Here is a 19,144-nt window from a genome sequence, read left to right on the forward strand (position 1 = left end):
TTTTAGGACTTACAAACAACCGTTATGTGAACAAAACTATAATACTCTCTTTAGCAACTTTGTTGCGAGAGTATAAAAACGTATGGTAAATTATAAGTGTGATCGGTTGACATTCGGACTAGCGCGGAAATTAGAGCATAGCGTTGGAACCGCTTACTTTTCAATGAAAACTTTCTTAGATTCATTTCATCAACTTTCACGATAATTTTATAATACTCGCAATGAAAAATAAATACGAGTGCTTCATAAAGCTCTTCATGCACCCATAATGTGATAATACGATAAAACGCACTTTTTCCAATACTTTTTCCAGTGCTCGAAACAGTTTGAATAGAGTTTTCCAGTGAAGACTTCAAGACCTTCTTCTATTCGGTTTTTATCTCCTTCGGAGCATTTCCACATTGGCCCATTGAGTTTGCAGAATAACCAGAATTATACATTATCTTGATGAAGGCACCAAAATAGACTTGCGCGTTCGAGCTATCAACCTAAAAAACTAAAGACAAGCCATTGTTTTAAGTGTCAGAAAATTTGCCAGTTTCCCGCTGCTTTACATTCATTTATGTCTTCGAACTTAGAAGACTTAAAACACTTTTGCAATAATTTTACGGAAATATAAGAAACGGGTTGAAATTTAGAAATTTTATAATTTCAGAATTTATGTAGATATTTTCGAAAGCTGTAAAATATACAGTGAAATCTGATTTATTACACAAAATTATTTTAAGTTTTGGTATTTACAATGGAATAACAAGTATTGCTTTCACCTCATTACTCAATGAGCTTAAGAATATTTCTTTCTTAATGGAAGGATTCTCGACAATGTCAATATCGTTGCCAGAGGAATAACAGTTATCAGAAAAAAATCCTGTAATGTATTATTACAACTCATAACGACTCTGGCAGCACGCACTTTCCATGTCGACGACGGTGAAAGTCAAACTCGGGGCAAAAAAAAAAAAAAAAAAAAAAATTGTGGAACTTTTTAATTTAAATTTCGCGCGAAAACCCATACGTCGAAACATTTTATTTTTTATAGGTTGACTTGACTGTAAGTGACATCTGTGCCAAATATGACATCGAAGTAATTATTGGTATTTAGTATACGCATGTCTTCCTGAAGTACATAAAGAACATTCGGCGACTTTTAGGATGAATGAAATTATTCAACAAAGAAGTTCCAATTAATTTTCTGTACGGAATTAAATTTCTGGTTCCGAAATGTTCAGAAAATTAAGAAAGGCCTTTGGTGATAATTTTTTGTTGCGAGCAAATGCTTTTGTTTGATACAAATTATAGAAAGAGGGTCGAGAACGCGTTGATGATGAACCACTTCCCGGACGGCCATCAAATTTAATTTTTCCAACTTATTATCAACACGTCAATAAAATAAAGGAACTGGTGCATGAGAGTCGACAATTAAATGTCAGAGATCTTACTGACACTATTGGAATATCGGACAGATCAGTGAAAACCATTTGGAAAGTTCATTTGGGCCGAAGAACATTGAAAGCACGATTGATTACAAAATCACTAAATTTTTTGGGAAACAGTCTGACAACAAAAGTCTGTGAAACAATGCTTTTCGACTACCAGGATGTCACGAAACGCATTATAACTGGCGATGAGTCTTGACTGGAAAAGAGGCCGCAATTAATGTATTGATTCTTCGTGGGTTTTCTTCACATTTTCAAGCAAACACCCTATTCGCCTGATTTAGATCCGCGTAACTTCTGAATATTCACCAAACTCAAATGAGCGCTCTAGGAAAACCATTTCGAATAAATTGAAGGTATTAAATGTGAAGCGCATAGAAGACTATTCCGGAAATTGACTTCAACAAACGTTTCGAGTATTAGAAAACATTTTGGCATACATGGTTTTGGGTCAAGGGGGATTGCTTTGACAGGACGGCATAGATTTCGAAGAACAAATTAAGAATTTAAAATTTTAAATCAATTCGTACTATTTGTTGCTCATACAACTATTGTATAATGGGTGTCCGAAAATTAAGATTAAAATTAAAAAGAGGGTGTTCCAAAATTAACGTAAGTTTTAAATGTACCGCTATTTATGTTTTTCGTATCCAATCACATTGGTATTCCTAAAAAAAAAAAAACAAGTCGACAGTTGTGACTTCTTCATTATACAAAAATGAAGCATATTTCAAGAATAATTAAAGCTTGGTGGCCGCAGTTCTGAATTTTCATACAAAATACGATCGGAATAGTGGTTTAACTCCGCTAACTATATATACATATTTAGAAATTGCGGAAAATTTAATTCTTGCGTTAATTTTTTGACACCCTGTATGTATAACACTTCGAAAAATTTCATATTTTTTTTTTTAAACAAAACCACTTAGAAGTTAAGAATAATGTGAAACTTAAATAAAGTAGCACTTCAGCACTTTTCTTAACTCATAACTGCATTCCTCCTTCTCAGCATATAAGTCGGGGAGCATAACTCCCATCTAATAATAAATAACTGTACAAAACACCACAATTTACTATCAGACCAAACAAAAAGGAGCGAAAATTCCAACAGAACCCTCATTTGTTGGTAAATTCATAAACATATCTACAAACAGCTGCACTTACATGAATAATCGCACGAATTACAAAAGCATTTGCTGCATGCAACAACCCCAACAACCCACAACCATTTAGCACATAAACAACGCTGTCGCACACACAAAAACACAAACGATAAAAAAATGTACACACATACATTTGCTTGCAAATAAATACCGAAATGTGCTTTATAGTTTATTGACTGCAGTTGTCAATTGCGATTATCTACGAAATGTGTGCGACAGACAAAGCCCAATAAGGGGCAAAAAGGGCGCAYAAAATCACTTATGCACTTTTTAAGCGCAGATAAGGCGCACTTAGGCATATGCGTCGGTCGCATGTGTGCGCCACCGGGCTCATCAAGTGGGGGAGAACAACCGGAAAGAACACACCACAAACATTTACGCAATTTCCTGTACACAAGTCGGCCGCAACCATCACCCACACAGACAAACACACGCACACACCATCCAATAACTCACAACACATTTCACTCGAGCTCCACTACTTATAAATATTTAACTACGCCATTATGCTTAGTCACCAGAAGTCAACATTCCTTTTTCTTCTTTTTTCCTTTCTTTTTGTTTTTGTATTCAGCACTATATTTCAGAGACTTGTGTCTCGCTGCCTTCGCACTTTACAATAACTAACGGTCTTTTTCGCATATTTTTCTTCCCTTTTCTGCGTCATTTTGTCCGCATATGTATGTATGTATGGGATTTCATGCTCGATAATGATAATATGTGCACACATGCATATACACACGCACACAGCTGCAATGACAATGAGAAAGTCGCGCACACGCCACCCAGCTCGGACGAAGACAACTCACCCACAGAGCTGAATAATTGCAAGCGTTTGGTCGACAAACCGCCCCTGGTAAGTACGGACATGCCAATAAGTACTGTTATAAAATATAAATATGCATGTGTGTGTATAAATAAAAATCAAAATACAAGGCGATTGCTTGAGGCGGTTGACAGCTAAGCGAGTGAAGAATGCGCATTTCTGCTATGAATATGTATAAATATATATAACAGTATATATGTATGTATATGTATGTGTGTAGTTGAAAAGCGCTCAAAGCGCAGAGCCAAAGTGAATTGCAAAAGTTTTGCTTTCCCGCTATTATTTTTGCATATTTTATGCGATATTGACGTTGATAAGGGTGACTGCGCTGCCGCGTCTGGCCGTCGCATTTGGTTGCCTCATCAACTTTATTGCTCGATACTGTTCGATACTCGTACATTGAAGGCTGCTTTGCGTCGCTATTGTCTAGAGAATGGGTGAAATTTTGTTTGCCGCCGCTTGCTAGTGACTGCTTATGTAAGCACAATTATATCCTGTGTATGTGTGCGTGTTAACAAATTTTCAGTCATTTTATTTCGTTTTGGCTCAAAGCAGCTTATTTGGGTTGCACGATTTCAGTGTCACTGCGTTAATGCCCATTGGGGCAGCAAACTTTAATTTAACTAAAATTGCTTTGGCGCTGTGGCGCACACACACATACAAATTTAAGGTTCGGATTTAGTTGTGTTTGTGTGTGTGTTCGCCAGTAAATACTTTGCATGAGTGATAAAATTGATTGGCATTGCAAAATTGGCTGTAATCCTCGAGAAGATCCCTTCGCGTTTCATTTTAATATGAAACTTTTATGAAGTTTTATTTTAAATTAAGCAATTTGTTAAAAAGTTACTCCAATATTGTGTTTGTTTATCATGAGAAAAGCTATACAAAAGAGATATATTTAAACTCTTGATTCAAATAAAAATGGATATTAAAAATGTTTAGTAGTAGTAGTAATAGGGGAATTGTATCCAACGAATCAAAGTTTGTACGGAATTCTTGACCTGAAGCGTTGCAGTTATCCGTCACTTCGTTTGTAGGTTCCAAAAGAGGAATACTTAAAAAACTCTAATTTCTTCTTCTTCCCTATTCATCCAATTTTTAAGAGACATCCTCAAGCAAAAAGGGCTATTTTCAATAGTTTTTTATGAAAAATTAAATATTTTATTCAAATATTTATTATTCCAAAGGAATATAGTGTATCTTACAAAGGTATTGTAAAATTTTTGAAGCAAAATAGTCAAAACTATGTCATTACGATGTCATTTTCAACAATCCCTCGGAAAATGTGACGGAGGCACACACAGATCTTCTTAGAGGATCATAATAAAAGAAAGAGAACAAATACCCGTTTTAATGAAAACCATAAACTAGATATTTAACGAAGGAAAAAAGGAAGTGAAAATTGTATTTTCGTCATACGTTTTTTCAAAAAAAAAAAAAAAAAAAAAAAAATTAAATGTTGGTGTAAATACCTCAATTTTTTTTTTAATATACGTAACAAAAATATCCTTCGTTCAAGACCTCATAAATTATATATCAAAGCGTCCTTAATATCGTTTGAGTAGCGAGAAATCTTGACAACCGACTTTGAAATCACTGTTTTGAAAAACAATATAGCTGAATTCAAGGGCGTAATTTTCATGGCTGTATCTCCAAATTAGTTACTCGGATCAACTTGTGAATTCAAGACAATGTTCTGGAGATGTTATAGAATTAAACAAGTTCATCTAATTTCTTTTTAAGATACATTTAATAGGGCTACTACATATTATTAGTTAGTAAATTGTCAATCTTAGAGTAAAATATTTAAATGACAGGCTGATCGTAGAATTTAAATTTAAACAAGAAAAATCGTAACTTGTGTTGGCCTATCCGACGAAGCTAAAATACCTTTCAGAAATGCAAAAGCTTAATACAAGAATTTGATTTTAATCGATCTTCATGTATGACAGCTAAAAGGAATAGAAGTGCGATCTGAACTATTTTTTGGAAGATTCTAAAGTTGCTTTGATCAAAAATTCAAAATTTGTGAAGATATGTCGTCAAATACAAAAATGTTTTCCATATAAGGACAAGATCTTAATCGGTCTGTTTGTATGACAATCAAATCTGAAGTGGCATTATTGACAGTTCCGACAGATCAGCAGCTTCTTGGAGAAAAAATTGCGTGTATAAAGTTCCAAATCGATATCGCATCAACTGAAGGAGCATTTGTGGTATGAAGATAAACGAACATGATTAAATCGACTCAGATTGTCATGCTGATCATTTACAAATATTTTTTATAGTATCTCCGATGTTTTCGTCATCTATAACAGGCAGTTTTTTATTTATACGTCAATCAAACATTTATATCTTGTTTGTCTCTTTCTCTCTAAGCTTCACTGAACAATTTTTATACCTTTGAGGTATATAGGTATTGGACAAAATGTCATATTTGTTGAAATGGTATGATCTAAAACAGTTCAAAAATATAAAGAATCATATTTTGAAATTCAACTTTATAAATATAAATTTAGAAAAAAGGTGTCTTTCCCAAAAAAGTGGTTATTGCGGAATATTAAATAAATCGTTTCTGTTAGTCAGCTTTAGTATCTAAAATTTCAAACACTTTTTTCTATGAACATGATTTCTGAAATTGGGCAAAGATTTTGCTAGGATATTTCTGAAGTCAGGCAGTAACATTATTTTAGAACTTCATCGCCGTCCATCGAGGACTTTTCGAAAATGGTGACTATTAATATTGTCGCAGAGTGCGTCATTTATAGCAAAAAGTCTATTTTAAACTGTTGGTCTTCGCATAAAAGATAAATAAAACCTGCTATTACTGCTAAATTTGTAAAGGTGTTTTAGGGCTCAAATTAATATATTCCATTAATATATTTCCGGGATTATTAACCACTTGCTTCAAGAGACGATTTGAAAGCTCTTTTCTGAAAATTTTTTACTGTTGAGATATTAAATTTTATAAAATGAAGCAGTAAGTAAATAATATAACATTTTCAATTTTCTTTTATATACATGAAGTGTAGATCAATTCCGAAACTTTCGAAAGTAAAGCCCACTTATTGCTTTATACAATTTAAATTTATACGTGGCATTTCTATTGCGGCTTCTTATAAATTGAAATTTAATAACTATTGAATGGAAAATACTTCAGATAACTTCCCAAGTATTTGTTTGACATTAAGTCGTCATTAAACAAAGTTTATAAATATTTTTCTTACATAAATAAATTACTTTATCATTATTTTTTTTTTGCTTGTTTTCGATTTCATAGCACAGTTTGAGGCGTACAGAACTGAAATCAGTACTACACACTTCTTATGCATATTTAAACTCAATTTATCAACTATATTTTTTCATAATTATAATTTCTTGGCATTGAGGAAACCAGTATATTCATATTCCTTGCAAGTAAGCAAGTGGTCTGCCGCCGGAAATCCCCAAAATATATATATAGAAATGCTAAAAACCAAAACAAAGTCTTCAAACCCAAACTACGAAGACGTAAATTCCTACAACTACATATAATTAACAGCAAAGTGTTTTCGTTTATTTTCGTTCAACTACTTCGACAGTCAAAAGTTCCACGGAGACAACTTTATACTTTTGCTTACGCATCTCGCATTTCGCATTGTCGTTTGTGGTGCTTATAACTATGCTTAAAGTATACTTAATTGTCTGCAGACGAGTTAGGCAAGAAGTTTGCGCAAATACTTGTGTTTACAAGTGCATCAAATCTTTTGCTATCTTTGCGCCATTAATATATACACGAAAACAAGTCTGCGTACTTATGCAATATATATTTACTTACTTGAATAACCGAACTTTGGCATATAAATATACGCAAAGAAATATATGTGTGTGTGTTTGTGATTCAGAAGACAAGATAAAGCAGACGTTTTTGCAAATAAGCTAACTATTGCTTTACGCTCCAGGCCAGTGATAAATGCATATGCATTAGTATATAAGGTACTACTGTACGCGAAGACAGAGCCAGATAAGTGAAATAGGTGAGCGTAACGGTAAATGTAACTAATATGCACGTTTTTGGCCAAACTTTTATCAGACACAATGTTGGTGTGTGAGTTTTTGCTCACGTGTATGTACGTTTGTAAATAAATGCTATGTATATATGTTAGTAAACCATACTTAGTATTAGTGCTTATGACTTAAGTGGAAATATGGCTGATGCTTTCGCCTGTCACGTGTTGGCGCAACATTTGTTTCGACTAAACCAAAACACTTGTAAAAGTTTCACCCAATCACCTGGCGATAAAAGTGCACATAACAATTTACCTCAACATACATACGTCAGATTTAGAGTGTGTTTGAGAACAAGTTTTATAAACATTTATTATTGTTGTAATTTATCAAGTTATATAGGAAAATGGAGAATACAAGAAATATTTCAATCAATACTGGAAGTTGAGGGTTTGGTGTTCTCTTGCTATTTATTTGTTTTACGTATCATTCAATACAAAATGAAGTGATTGACGATATAGCTGAAAGTAAATCGCTAGAAAGTGCCTCTGCAGAAACTAATTAATATCGTTATGTTGATTTGAAATAACAATAATGAAGCTTTTCGTAAATGGTCGTGTTCTTTCAGTGAAAACTTAAGTCACAACTTCTTTGAACTGCCACAAGATCATTAGCTGAACAAAAGGTATAAACTCTTATGTAATACAGCTCCTTTCCGCCACTAAGAGTGCATCCACGGCTGCAATATAACAGGGCAACAATAACTAAGGCTTGATCTGGTCCTCGAATACAGGAAAATGATAATATCTCCATCCAAAACTCTAGCGATCCACTTGTACTCTGACTTTCATTTGAAACAACAGTCACTTTGAACAACTCATTTACTAGCAATTTATTTTAAACAAGTAAGGAAGGGGTAAGTTCGGGTGTCACCTAACATTTTATACTCTCGCACGATAAAGAGATAATCGATATTTCAGGCGTGGTTGTGAACCGATTTCACCCATATTTGGTACGTGTCATCAGGGTGTTAAGAAAATATTATATACCGAATTTCATTGAAATCGATTGAGTAGTTCCTGAGATATGGTTTTTGGTCCATAAGCGGGTGACGTCACGCCCATTTTCAATTTTTAAAAAAAGCCTGGATGCGGCTTCTTCTGACATTTCTTCCCCAAAATTTAGTGTTTCTGACGTTTTTTGTTAGTCGGTTAACGCACTTTTAGTGATTTTCAATATAATCTTTGGGAGGTGGGCGTGGTTATTAACCGATTTCTTCCATTTTTGAACTGTATATGGAAATGCCTAAAAGAAACGACTCTATAGAGTTTGGTTGACATAGCTGTAGCAGTTTCCGAGATATGTACAAAAAACTTAGTAGGGGCGGGGCCAAGCCCACTTTTTCAAAAAATTACGCCCAAATATGGCCCCTCCCTAATGCGATCCTTTGTGCCAAATTTCATTTTAATATCTCTATTTATGGCTTAGTTATGACACTTTATAGGTTTTCGGTTTCCGCCATTTTGTGGGCGTGGCGGTGGGCCGTTTTTGCCCATCTTCGAACTTAACCTTCTTATGGAGCCAAGAAATACGTGTACCAAGTTTCATCATGATATACTCAAGTTACAGCTTGCACGGACGGACGGACAGACGGACGGACAAACAGACAGACAGACATCCGGATTTCAACTCTACTCGTCACCCTGATCATTTTGGTATATATAACCCTATATCTGACTCTTTWAGTTTTAGGACTTATAAACAACCGTTATGTGAACAAAACTATAATACTCTCTTTAGCAACATTGTTGCGAGAGTATAAAAATTTGTATTCACTTGTTATTGTAGCCCTACTCCCGCACTACCTGCGAGAAAAGGTGTCTGGCACTGAGAAGATTTTTATACCTAAAAATATTTTAAAACCAAAAACCAAACAATTTTATTATAATTATATACATACAATATAGTAAAAGCTTAGTATGAGTGAAGAAATAGCACGCTTTTTGGCTAAAAGTTGGGTTCCGAAAAAAACTGTTTCTTGTGAAAGCATTTAGTTTTCAGAGTGGCTAAAAAATTGCAATTTTTATCAATGCTCTTATTCTTTCGATCACTACCTGACAAATATAACTAGGAAGTGCATGTGAAAATTTCAAATTGATGGGTCCATCTCATTCGAAAAGAGTTTCTGACTCTAAAAACAACTGTTCTAGAAAAAACACATCTAAACTTTTGCAATTCGACCCGGTGCCCTGCTCCAGACATTCCTTGTAGTCCTGTCCTGTGTCTGTCCCATCCTCCGGTCTTCTCGATCATCACCGGACAGTGACCGGTTAGTATTTGCATCATGTTTCTGAAGTCTCTTCTCTCGAGTGCCAATAGGAATTTTGTATACTCTCGATCTACTTTTTTTGCTACTAAAGTGTTTTGCACGTAGTTTGAAACTATTTATTTGCCGAAACAACTTCAAATTTTTGAAAATTATCGTCCAATACAAGGTGTGTTCTAGAGTAAACAGCACTTTTTGAATATAGCGCCCCCTGGTGGCATCGATTGTCCAGTGAGAATTTCATGACATTTCATTGATTGGAAGTGAAGTTATTGCATTTTAAGTGTCAATACGCTTGTGTTATCGATGCGAAAATGAGTTTCGAACAAAGAGCCAACATTAAGTTTTGTTTTAAAATTGATAAAACTTTTAGCGAAACGTTTCAATTAACAAAACAAGTTTATGGCGATAATTGCATATCCCGTAGCAGAGCCCACGAGTGGTTTCAACGTTTTCAAAGTGGTCGTGTGTACATAAATTACGATCAAAATGTGGGCCAATCAAAATCAGTGATCACCGGAAACTCCATCGTAACTGTGTGTGAATTTATCAAAAATCAGCGGAAATCATCATTGAAGTTTATGGTATTGGAATTATACTTCTCCAAAACACCGATTTATCGCATTTTTACCGAACATTTGGGCTTACGAAAGGTGTGTGCACGGTTCCGCACAAATTGACTGACGACCAAAAATTGCTCAGAATGGAACATTCGAAGAACGTCATTGTGACCGATTATTTGACCAAAAATGACATTTCAACCAATAACAATTCCAATTCGGAAAAATACATTTGCCCCTGAAAGGTAAGCGTTATGCAGAGGTAGGGGCCATTTAAAAGGCTTGCACCGACATACTGGCGGCCATACCGGCCAACGAGCTAAAACGCTCTTTCGACATGCGTTTGGCCCGTGCAAAAACAAAAAAAAAAAATTTTTGAAAAAACTAAATTGAGTTTGTCGCAAAAACCATTTGTTCTGTTTTTTTTAAGTCCCGTTTACTTTGGAAGGCACCTTATGTATGTATGTACATTTATTAGGTAAGCAAAACAAAAAATCGATTTTTCGAAAGTCACAAGCCAATATAATCCTTTAATAATAATTGATAAATCAGTATGGTAAAATCTTGGCATATGAAACAAAGCGTTTGCAATTCAGCAGATGGAGGTCAATCTTTCTCATTTTCATAAAGGAATTTCATAATTCGTCAGAACATTAGCAATGGTCACATTTTTATTATCTCAAATTTATGAATGCAAGCCGAAATGTGAAAAAAATTTTGAGAAAGGAAAAATAAATCACAAGCATTAAGCGCAGAAAAAAGATGGTGAATGCAAAATAAGTTAACTGGAACGCAAGACGAAAAAACTTAAGTTAAACTGAAATAAACAAAACAGACAATCCGTTTTCCTAATGGTGGCTATAAATTCTGTCATGGGCAGCACTGTGACACATATTATAACGATATAAGGAAATAACTCCAGCTGATGCCTAAAAATTGCTTTCTTATTGCATTCGTTGTCAAATACGTTGAAATGTGTGTGTGTGTGTGTAGTGGCAGACTCTCTGCTCTGTATACACAGGAGACTAACTCAAAGCAAATAAAAAAGGTGAACGCACTAATCCTAAAAGAAAGTTATGTGAGCACTTTTGCCTACTTTCCTTTCAAGTTTTCAGTTTCTGACGCTTTTGTTGTGCCAATAAATCAATTTTCTTTATAAACCCGAAATGTGCGTCGGCAAACAAACACACACGCCCACCACGTACCCAGTTTAACCCTTCTGAGCAAGGCATACATTTATACAAAGTTTCGCCTGTGTGTTCGTACGCTCGAATCGTTTACTCACACCAATGACCAGCAGTTTCATAACTCGTTTGCACATCGAAAGAAATTTAATATGCCACTACACAAACAGCTGACACTGCCACCGCCACAGCCACTGCCACTGCCGCTGCAAAGCAAACACACAAATATAAACAAATCAACACACGCATACACTCACACGCTAAATCAACGCAATTGCTGGTTGTTTGCTGTAAACGACTACGGTGTTGTGCAAATAAACAGATACAACTGTTAGATGGCATTCGCCGTTGGCTGTGTATGTGCCTTTATATGTCGCTTCTATTAGCGGCGTGTGCGCGGGCGTATGTGTGTTGGCAGCGCGGGGGCGTATGAGCAACATGACCTATCCTCAGCATTTCGCTGCCATGTTGATGTTGATGCTGATGCTAATGCCAGCGGCAGTCTATTGAACTGTATTGATGTTTGCGAACATTGTTTTTGTTTGTGCTGTTTGTATTTGTTGCTTGTTGTTGTAGCTGCGCATTTGTTGCCCTTGCGGCAAGCTTCATTGGCAGCCTTTTTAGCGATACGCAAATTAATTTCCAGAAATAAATACTGAACTCCGCACCGTCACGGTCGCGCCTGTCAAAAGTCAGGCGAGCAGCTAGTCCGCATATGAGTTGTTATGTATATGTATTCGAGAAATAAGAGCTAAAGTGCGAATCGGTGTATACGTGTGTGTGTGTATGTGTTGGTGCAAACAAGCGTGCGCTTGCTTTTTACGCCAAAGCCTTATCAACATTTTCTCGTTTTGATGGCTGCTGTCGTTGGCACCGAAGCTGATTGCCCGCAGTGTTTGTCTTCTAAGCACACACTTACACACATACACACATACATATGCATATTGCATATAGCAGTCTCGTGTGCTAACTTTCGTTGCTTAAGGCTTGCATGTGTGAGTATGGTGTGCGCTGAAGTGTGGTTAGTTTTGCTTGTTTGTCGCTGCGAGAGATTCAATTTCAGATACGTGTGTCTAGTCAAAAGTTCGATACAACCGCGCGCGCGCTTGCATAACTCAAAGTCAAATGAATTATGTGAAGCATGTACCAAGCTGCAGCGATTATAAAACTCATTTCATACAGAATGGATGCAGTGAGAGAAAGTGAGTAGTGCGGCTGGGGTTAGCAATTTGCGAATTGTATTGGAAATATTGCTGAAAAATTTTTAAGATTTTTTCTTTACATATTATAAGCAATGATGTTTGCATTGCTCTAATGTTTTTCTTTTTTTCTTTTATTTTTTCAACTTTGTTTAGTTAATAAATTATACTTGAAGACAAATATAATTATAAAGATCGCACTGTAATCTTTTTACTTGGCATTAATTACTAACCTTAAACAAAATATTACTAGATTGTCGTGACATTTTCAATGCGACGTCAGCTCTACTTTTTTTGTTTAGAATCGTGGAATGTAAACTTTACATTTAAATGAAATGTGAGAGAAAGATTTGAAATATATGTGAAATGCTGTAAATTATCACAAACTGAAATTATGCGATTTTAAATCACTCATTTAAAGCAGACTCTGATTTTCACAATGAAGAAAAATAGCGAAAAAAGAATTTTTCCCAAATTTTGTATTTCTAACCAAAAAACAAGGCTACGACTTGTGCAAAGTCTACAAAGAAGGTCGACAAATCGTTGGAGACAAGCGTTGTTCTGAACTCAACCTCAACCTCTTCAACTAATGAAAATATTAAATAACTGAAAGATATGGTATGAAACGCTTTCTTGCTCGACTCCTCCCGACAAATTTAATTTTTTTTTTTTTCAAAAAGAGTACGATTGTGATCAAATTTAAAGCCAAAATCGCAGCGAATACCGTCGATAAACCACCATACCCACCAGATTTGGTTCCGTGTGTTATTTTCTTATTTCACAAACTGAAATTTGCGCACGAAAAGATAAAACAAAATTCACTGAAGCAGCTGAAGGCCAACTCAAAATGTGCTTATGAAAAATAAATAATAATTTTTTTCTCATTTATAACAATATACCGAGGACAGATCTTACATCACATCAGTAAATACTCAAATTTCGATACCTTTTGTCGCTTCTTATAGTTAACGGACACAGTTGATAGACAAAAGGTACGAAAACTTTAAAATCATGCATTTTATCACGAAATTAACTCAGTCTAGTTGATTACATTGTAACGGTTCTTTTTTCAATAATGCAATAATTTTTCGAAGTCGGTCACGATATTTAATAATTAGCAGACGTACTCCGGAGCAACGGTTGCAATGCGCACACATTTATAACCAAAATAATGGTTTTGCATCGCGTGCTGCTTCCAATACTCCGTCGAGATAATCGCTCAGCAGAGTCGGTAATTCTAGCAACCCTTGAACGGTTTCACACCAAGACTACTCTGGAGTCTCTCTCAAAGACGCAGCGCAGAGGGACACGAATACGCTTTTGCATGTGTGGAGTAGAGGATCGAAGAAGATCCAAATGAATCCGTCCGCCAACACGCGTAACAATCGGAGGTGTGCCCAGTCACTTTATATAAGATTTAGTGGAAGGATATTGATATTAAAAAATCCAAAACGAATGGTCCACCGATCCCGATTTTCATAAGCGAATTTGGCCATTAGGAACTCTTTTGCTTGAATGCATTAATAAACAAAAATGCGATATTTGTAGTAATGATAATACACAAGCCAACGTTAAGATGTCTTTAAATCGTCAAAAAAGCTCTGGTTTGTGCATGATCTGTGGGCCATGTTCCTTCAAAAATGAATCCGACCATAATGTTATAGTCGAAGGGGCAGGCTAAAGCCAATATTGCTGAAAGGGAGCTTTTTGTAGTGTACAAAATTTGGTTTCAAAAACATATCACTTCTAACAAGCTATAAACTAATCATATGTTTCTTAACAATTATTAAGATTTTTTTAACTCTTAGAAAGTAATTTCGAACTGTATAATTCATTTATTGAAAATAGAATAAGTGGATTTCGTCAAATTTGATACAAAGACATAAAGAAATAATTATGATTGATAATTCTTCAATACTTTTTTGACGATTCTATAGCCACAAGCCTAAACTGAAATACTTGGAACCAGAAAATAACATTTTTCGAAGAATTTTCATGAAAATAGATTATAATCTTTTGAGTTGTTAATTGCTCTAACACAAATGTAAGAAAAATAAAGTTTTTTTCGCGGGCTTCAAATATCGCATCTTGCTTTTGTCATAATTAGCATTATAGCGCTCAAATTCTAACTCAGTGTCCTCCTTCATAAAAGTGGGTGTGCGATTTGCTGGACATACTGCCTCATGCAGTATCAATTTCACCACACTTACGCAATATAAGAGTTGTCACTTCGATATAAACGCCACGACAGCAGCAAAAAAATGCAATGACACCGCAAATCAGGCGCAGTATACACCAATGTAATCAAATCGAGTGCAGAAGTCGACTCTCTGGTCTACGCCGAGACTGCCAGTCAAAGCACGAAATGCGTAACGGTAATAAAAAGCATTCAACGCAATGCGCCGCAAGGATCATAAAGCACAAAATACAAATGCGCGCATCGATGACAGTGAACGACACAACAGTTGTTGCAAGGATTTTGCATAAATTTGCGAAAGTGGATGTCGATGGAGTAGCCTGCAGGCAAGCTGCTAGCTATGTGCGTTGCATGCGCTTTTCGAGTGCAGCAATATACTCACACACTCATGAGGGCCCCGCAGCATTAAGCCATCAATCAGTGTGGCAGCAGTTCGACTGTGTGGCACACAAAATTGGTCGTAGTACAGAATCGCACGCATTTATAATGGATGTAGGAATGAGTATATGTGTATGTGTGTGAGTATACAAGGCACCAAGCACGTGCGTGACTGAGTAAACAAGTGGACGGGAGGGTGAGCGGGTTAGTGCTGGATAAATGGACGAACAGTGACATGTTGCATGAATGACTGCGGCAGCAAAACAAATGCGTTCAATGAGGAAGATGTGTGCAAAATGTAAAGAAGAAGGATATTTGCGAGCAACACACACACACAACCGCCTCATCAACATTTCCACTAGAATGTTGACGGAAATTCCAAATATATAACGAACATTAAAAGTCAGCGCTACATAATGTGCCTAAACGAGTGAAAGCCGTCGTGTGTATGTGTGTGCAGTGAGGTCGACAGCAGCATTTTATATGTATAATTCTGAAAATGGTTGTTTTTGCTGTTTTACTCTTTTGCAGGCCTCTTAGTATGCGCCAAAAACAAAGTCAGTGCCTAACCAGCAGTGCTAGCCACACAGCGCAGCTGTCAATTCGGTTGATGCGCTGAGTTAGTTACACAGTTATTGTGTGGCATTGGCTTGTATTGGCCAGCCGTTGGTAGCAGTTGACCAAAAGAGGCACTTCATTAAATTTGCATACATTAACAAAATATGCGCCAGTGTGCATGTGTGTGAGTTGCCAGTGTACTCGTTCGAGCCGTTCATTTAAGTGGACGACACGCTGTGTGTTTACTTGCTGTCCTAAGCATATCTGCGCCTATACTGATGAGGCCAGTAGGAATTTTTACTGGTTTGAACTCCAAATGTGATGCCCATATATATTTCTGACGATTTCCTCGATCAAGTAAAAGCAGGGAAATATTTTTGCTTCGATTGCATCAAAGATTTTCATAGACGCATTATTCAGAGAAACTTTGTGACCGACCAGTTTGTATGATAGTTAACGTATATGCTATATTCGTACGATCTGAGCAATTTGTTCAGGGGTCATTGACTTGGGTTAAAATCTCAGCCAAATTTTAGTAAGACAAATGAGCTTAGTGGGGAAAGGAAGATTGTCTAAATTCAGAAACAAATCTCAAAAATTGATGTATGGGGTAGTCGAAAAAGTATTTTCGTATCTGGTCAACAGATGTCTTTGTAGTCGTATTTCCAGTGCTACCAATCACATTGTGTCATACCATATAATGTTAGAAAGGTGAGTTTTTAAGCTTCATTTAACCAAAAGAAAGCAAATTATTTTTTGGAAATTAAAAAAAAGTTGCAGCTGTTCAAAAATGAGTAACAATAATGAAGAAATTCGCTATACTTTGAAATGGAATGAAATTTGTGAAGTTTACGGAGACGATGCAGCATCAGTTCGTGTAGCACAACAATAGTTCGCTTGCTTCCATTCTGGAAATTTCGATGTAAAAGATGCATCTTGTCATTGAAAAATTTAATGGACCGAATTTACATATGCGATTCTTTGCTGAAACGAATTGAAATCGAACAACTTCTGAAGCGAATGGTAACAGGAAACAAAAAGTGGATCAACCACACCAATAGTCTGCGAAAAGGATCATGGTTCAAGCGTGGCGAAGCTCAACAAATGGTCGCAAAGCCAGCACTGACACCTCGAAAGCTTATGCTGAGTGTTTGATGGGATTGGAAAGGAATCATCCACTATGAACTGCTCCACCTTAGTCAAACGATTGATTGCACATTTTATTGTCAACAGCTGATGAGATTGAAGCAAGCAATTGAAAAAAAAAGGGCCAGAATTGAACAACAGAAAAGGTTTGGTCTTCTATCAGGACAACGCTAGACCACACACATCTTTGTTGACACGGCAAAACTGGAAGAGTTTGGCTGAGAAGTTTTGATGCATCCACCATTTAGCCCCGTTCTTGCTCCATCGGACTATCATTTGTTTCGGTCAATGCAGAACTCCCTTAATGGAGTAAAAGCAATGAAAATTCTTGTCGCAGTTTTACGCCGTGAAAGCAGAAAAATTTTACACTGATGGAATATAATATCTCTATATAAAAATGGTAAAAATGTTCGACCAAAATGGTATATATTTGGTTCATTAATTTTATAAATTATAAATATAAAAATAAATATATAAAATATAAATATGAAAAAAAGTTGAAGTTTGATTAGAACTACTAAAAGATTTTTTCGACTACCTAATATATGAATATGTTATGAGGTCTTGGTCGTTATCTTCAAGGCATTACAAACATGAGGAAAAATATACCCACTTCAGAATATAATTATAGGTGAATTGTTCATGTCTTCCAAGCCCAAAATGTCAAGTCTATATACTAGGCTACAAAAAGATCGACCAAAAATTCCTCAAAGGCATCTTTGTGGTGCAACAGCTGTGGCAAATGTGTGGCATAAACACATACCCATCAATATATTCAGCATGACTGTGTTTAGGATGAGTATTTGTTGTGCTATTTGAAAGTCAGCGCTGGTTGTTTACCAGTTTTCAATTAGACCATTTTTGGCTTCCAGAGGCATGGCAATTTTTCCATGGCGACGCATGGGAACTCATCCTAATATTTCTGTGCAAGTGCTTGCGTCTGCTGCCATAGTGATTTGGCTGTACTTTATAGCGGTGCATGTATGTGTGTGTGAATGCTGAGTTATATTCGCCTGCTACTATGTTGGTAATGACTCTTGCATGCTATATAAACAAGAAGCCAAAAATAATTTAACAGACAGCAGCTGACAAAGAGAAAATGAAAATGTCAGTACATCAGTAAGTCAGTCAGGCAGCCATTCTGTCACACTGACAGTCTGTGCGTTATTATGGTTGAAGTATGTGGAGCAAATACAAAAGAATGACGGAAATGTATGTGCATATAAATGTGTATATACTTTTAGAATTTCTGCTGGAGAGTATTAAGGCATGACAGCTTTTCAGGGCACATTTGAAAGAAAATATAACCCGAAATTTTAATCATGAAAATTTTTTATTAATTAAACTTTGTTTTACGCACATTTTTTTAGGAAAACTGAAATTAATCTGTTGGGAATAGTCATAAGCATATTACCAATGAAATTGCTGAAGAATAATCTTAAAATAAAAAAAGTTATATATATCCTTAGATCATATCCGAATTGAATATTCTTCAAAGCGAAACTTTTTGGTGACTTATACAAAAACTGTTTTCCAAAAACTTTAAATTTCCAGTTGTTTGTTGGTCGCTGATAATATGACACCAGTACACGAAAATAAATTTTTTGAAAACATTTGTTATTTTGAAAATTGCTTGTTTCAGTGGCTGGAAAACAAATGTTTATTAATAAATAAAAGTTTTAAAAATTGAGTATGAATTGAATCCTATAAAATTAAAAAAAAAAAATATTTTTATAAAAAATTTTCGACCCCAATTAATGCGTGTGTTCATTTACTTTTTCATCTAAATTCATGTATTTAATTAATGCCAGTACTCAAATTTGAGTAGATATTTAAGCTGGATCAGAAAGAATTTTGACATGTTTGAAATACTTGCCGTTTTAATAAAGCAAACCCAGAGTAGATACACTCACGCATACTTCGTACACACACACATATAATATGATGTATCGACAAATATTAATTTTATGAAATAGACAACAAAATAACTCTCTTTTTAATATACTCGAAAAGTAAAATACCTTGTATGGATAATAGGGTTGCCAAGTAATAAAATAATTTGTATAAATAAATTGTAATATAACTTTTATCAAAAAAAAAAAAAAAAATATTTTTACGGGCATATTATTGTCTGACTCTTATACACATCTAAAATAAATATATAAAATATAAATATGAAAAAAA

At 35.4% G+C, this 19,144-nt stretch overlaps 1 protein-coding gene across 1 annotated transcript in view; it reads left to right on the top strand.

Moving 5' to 3' along the window:
- LOC108977067 (protein sprint) overlaps positions 1-19,144 on the top strand; it is a 26,762-nt gene that overhangs the window by 2,027 nt on the left and 5,591 nt on the right. Inside the window, exon 2 of the mRNA XM_018946573.1 lies at positions 3,350-3,455. Coding sequence (XP_018802118.1) covers positions 3,350-3,455 — 106 coding nt within the window. The remainder of the gene's footprint in view (positions 1-3,349; positions 3,456-19,144) is intronic.

Source organism: Bactrocera latifrons, unplaced genomic scaffold, assembly GCF_001853355.1.
Source record: "Bactrocera latifrons isolate USDA-ARS-PBARC rearing strain unplaced genomic scaffold, ASM185335v1 scaffold_116, whole genome shotgun sequence".
NCBI lineage: Eukaryota > Metazoa > Arthropoda > Insecta > Diptera > Tephritidae > Bactrocera > Bactrocera latifrons.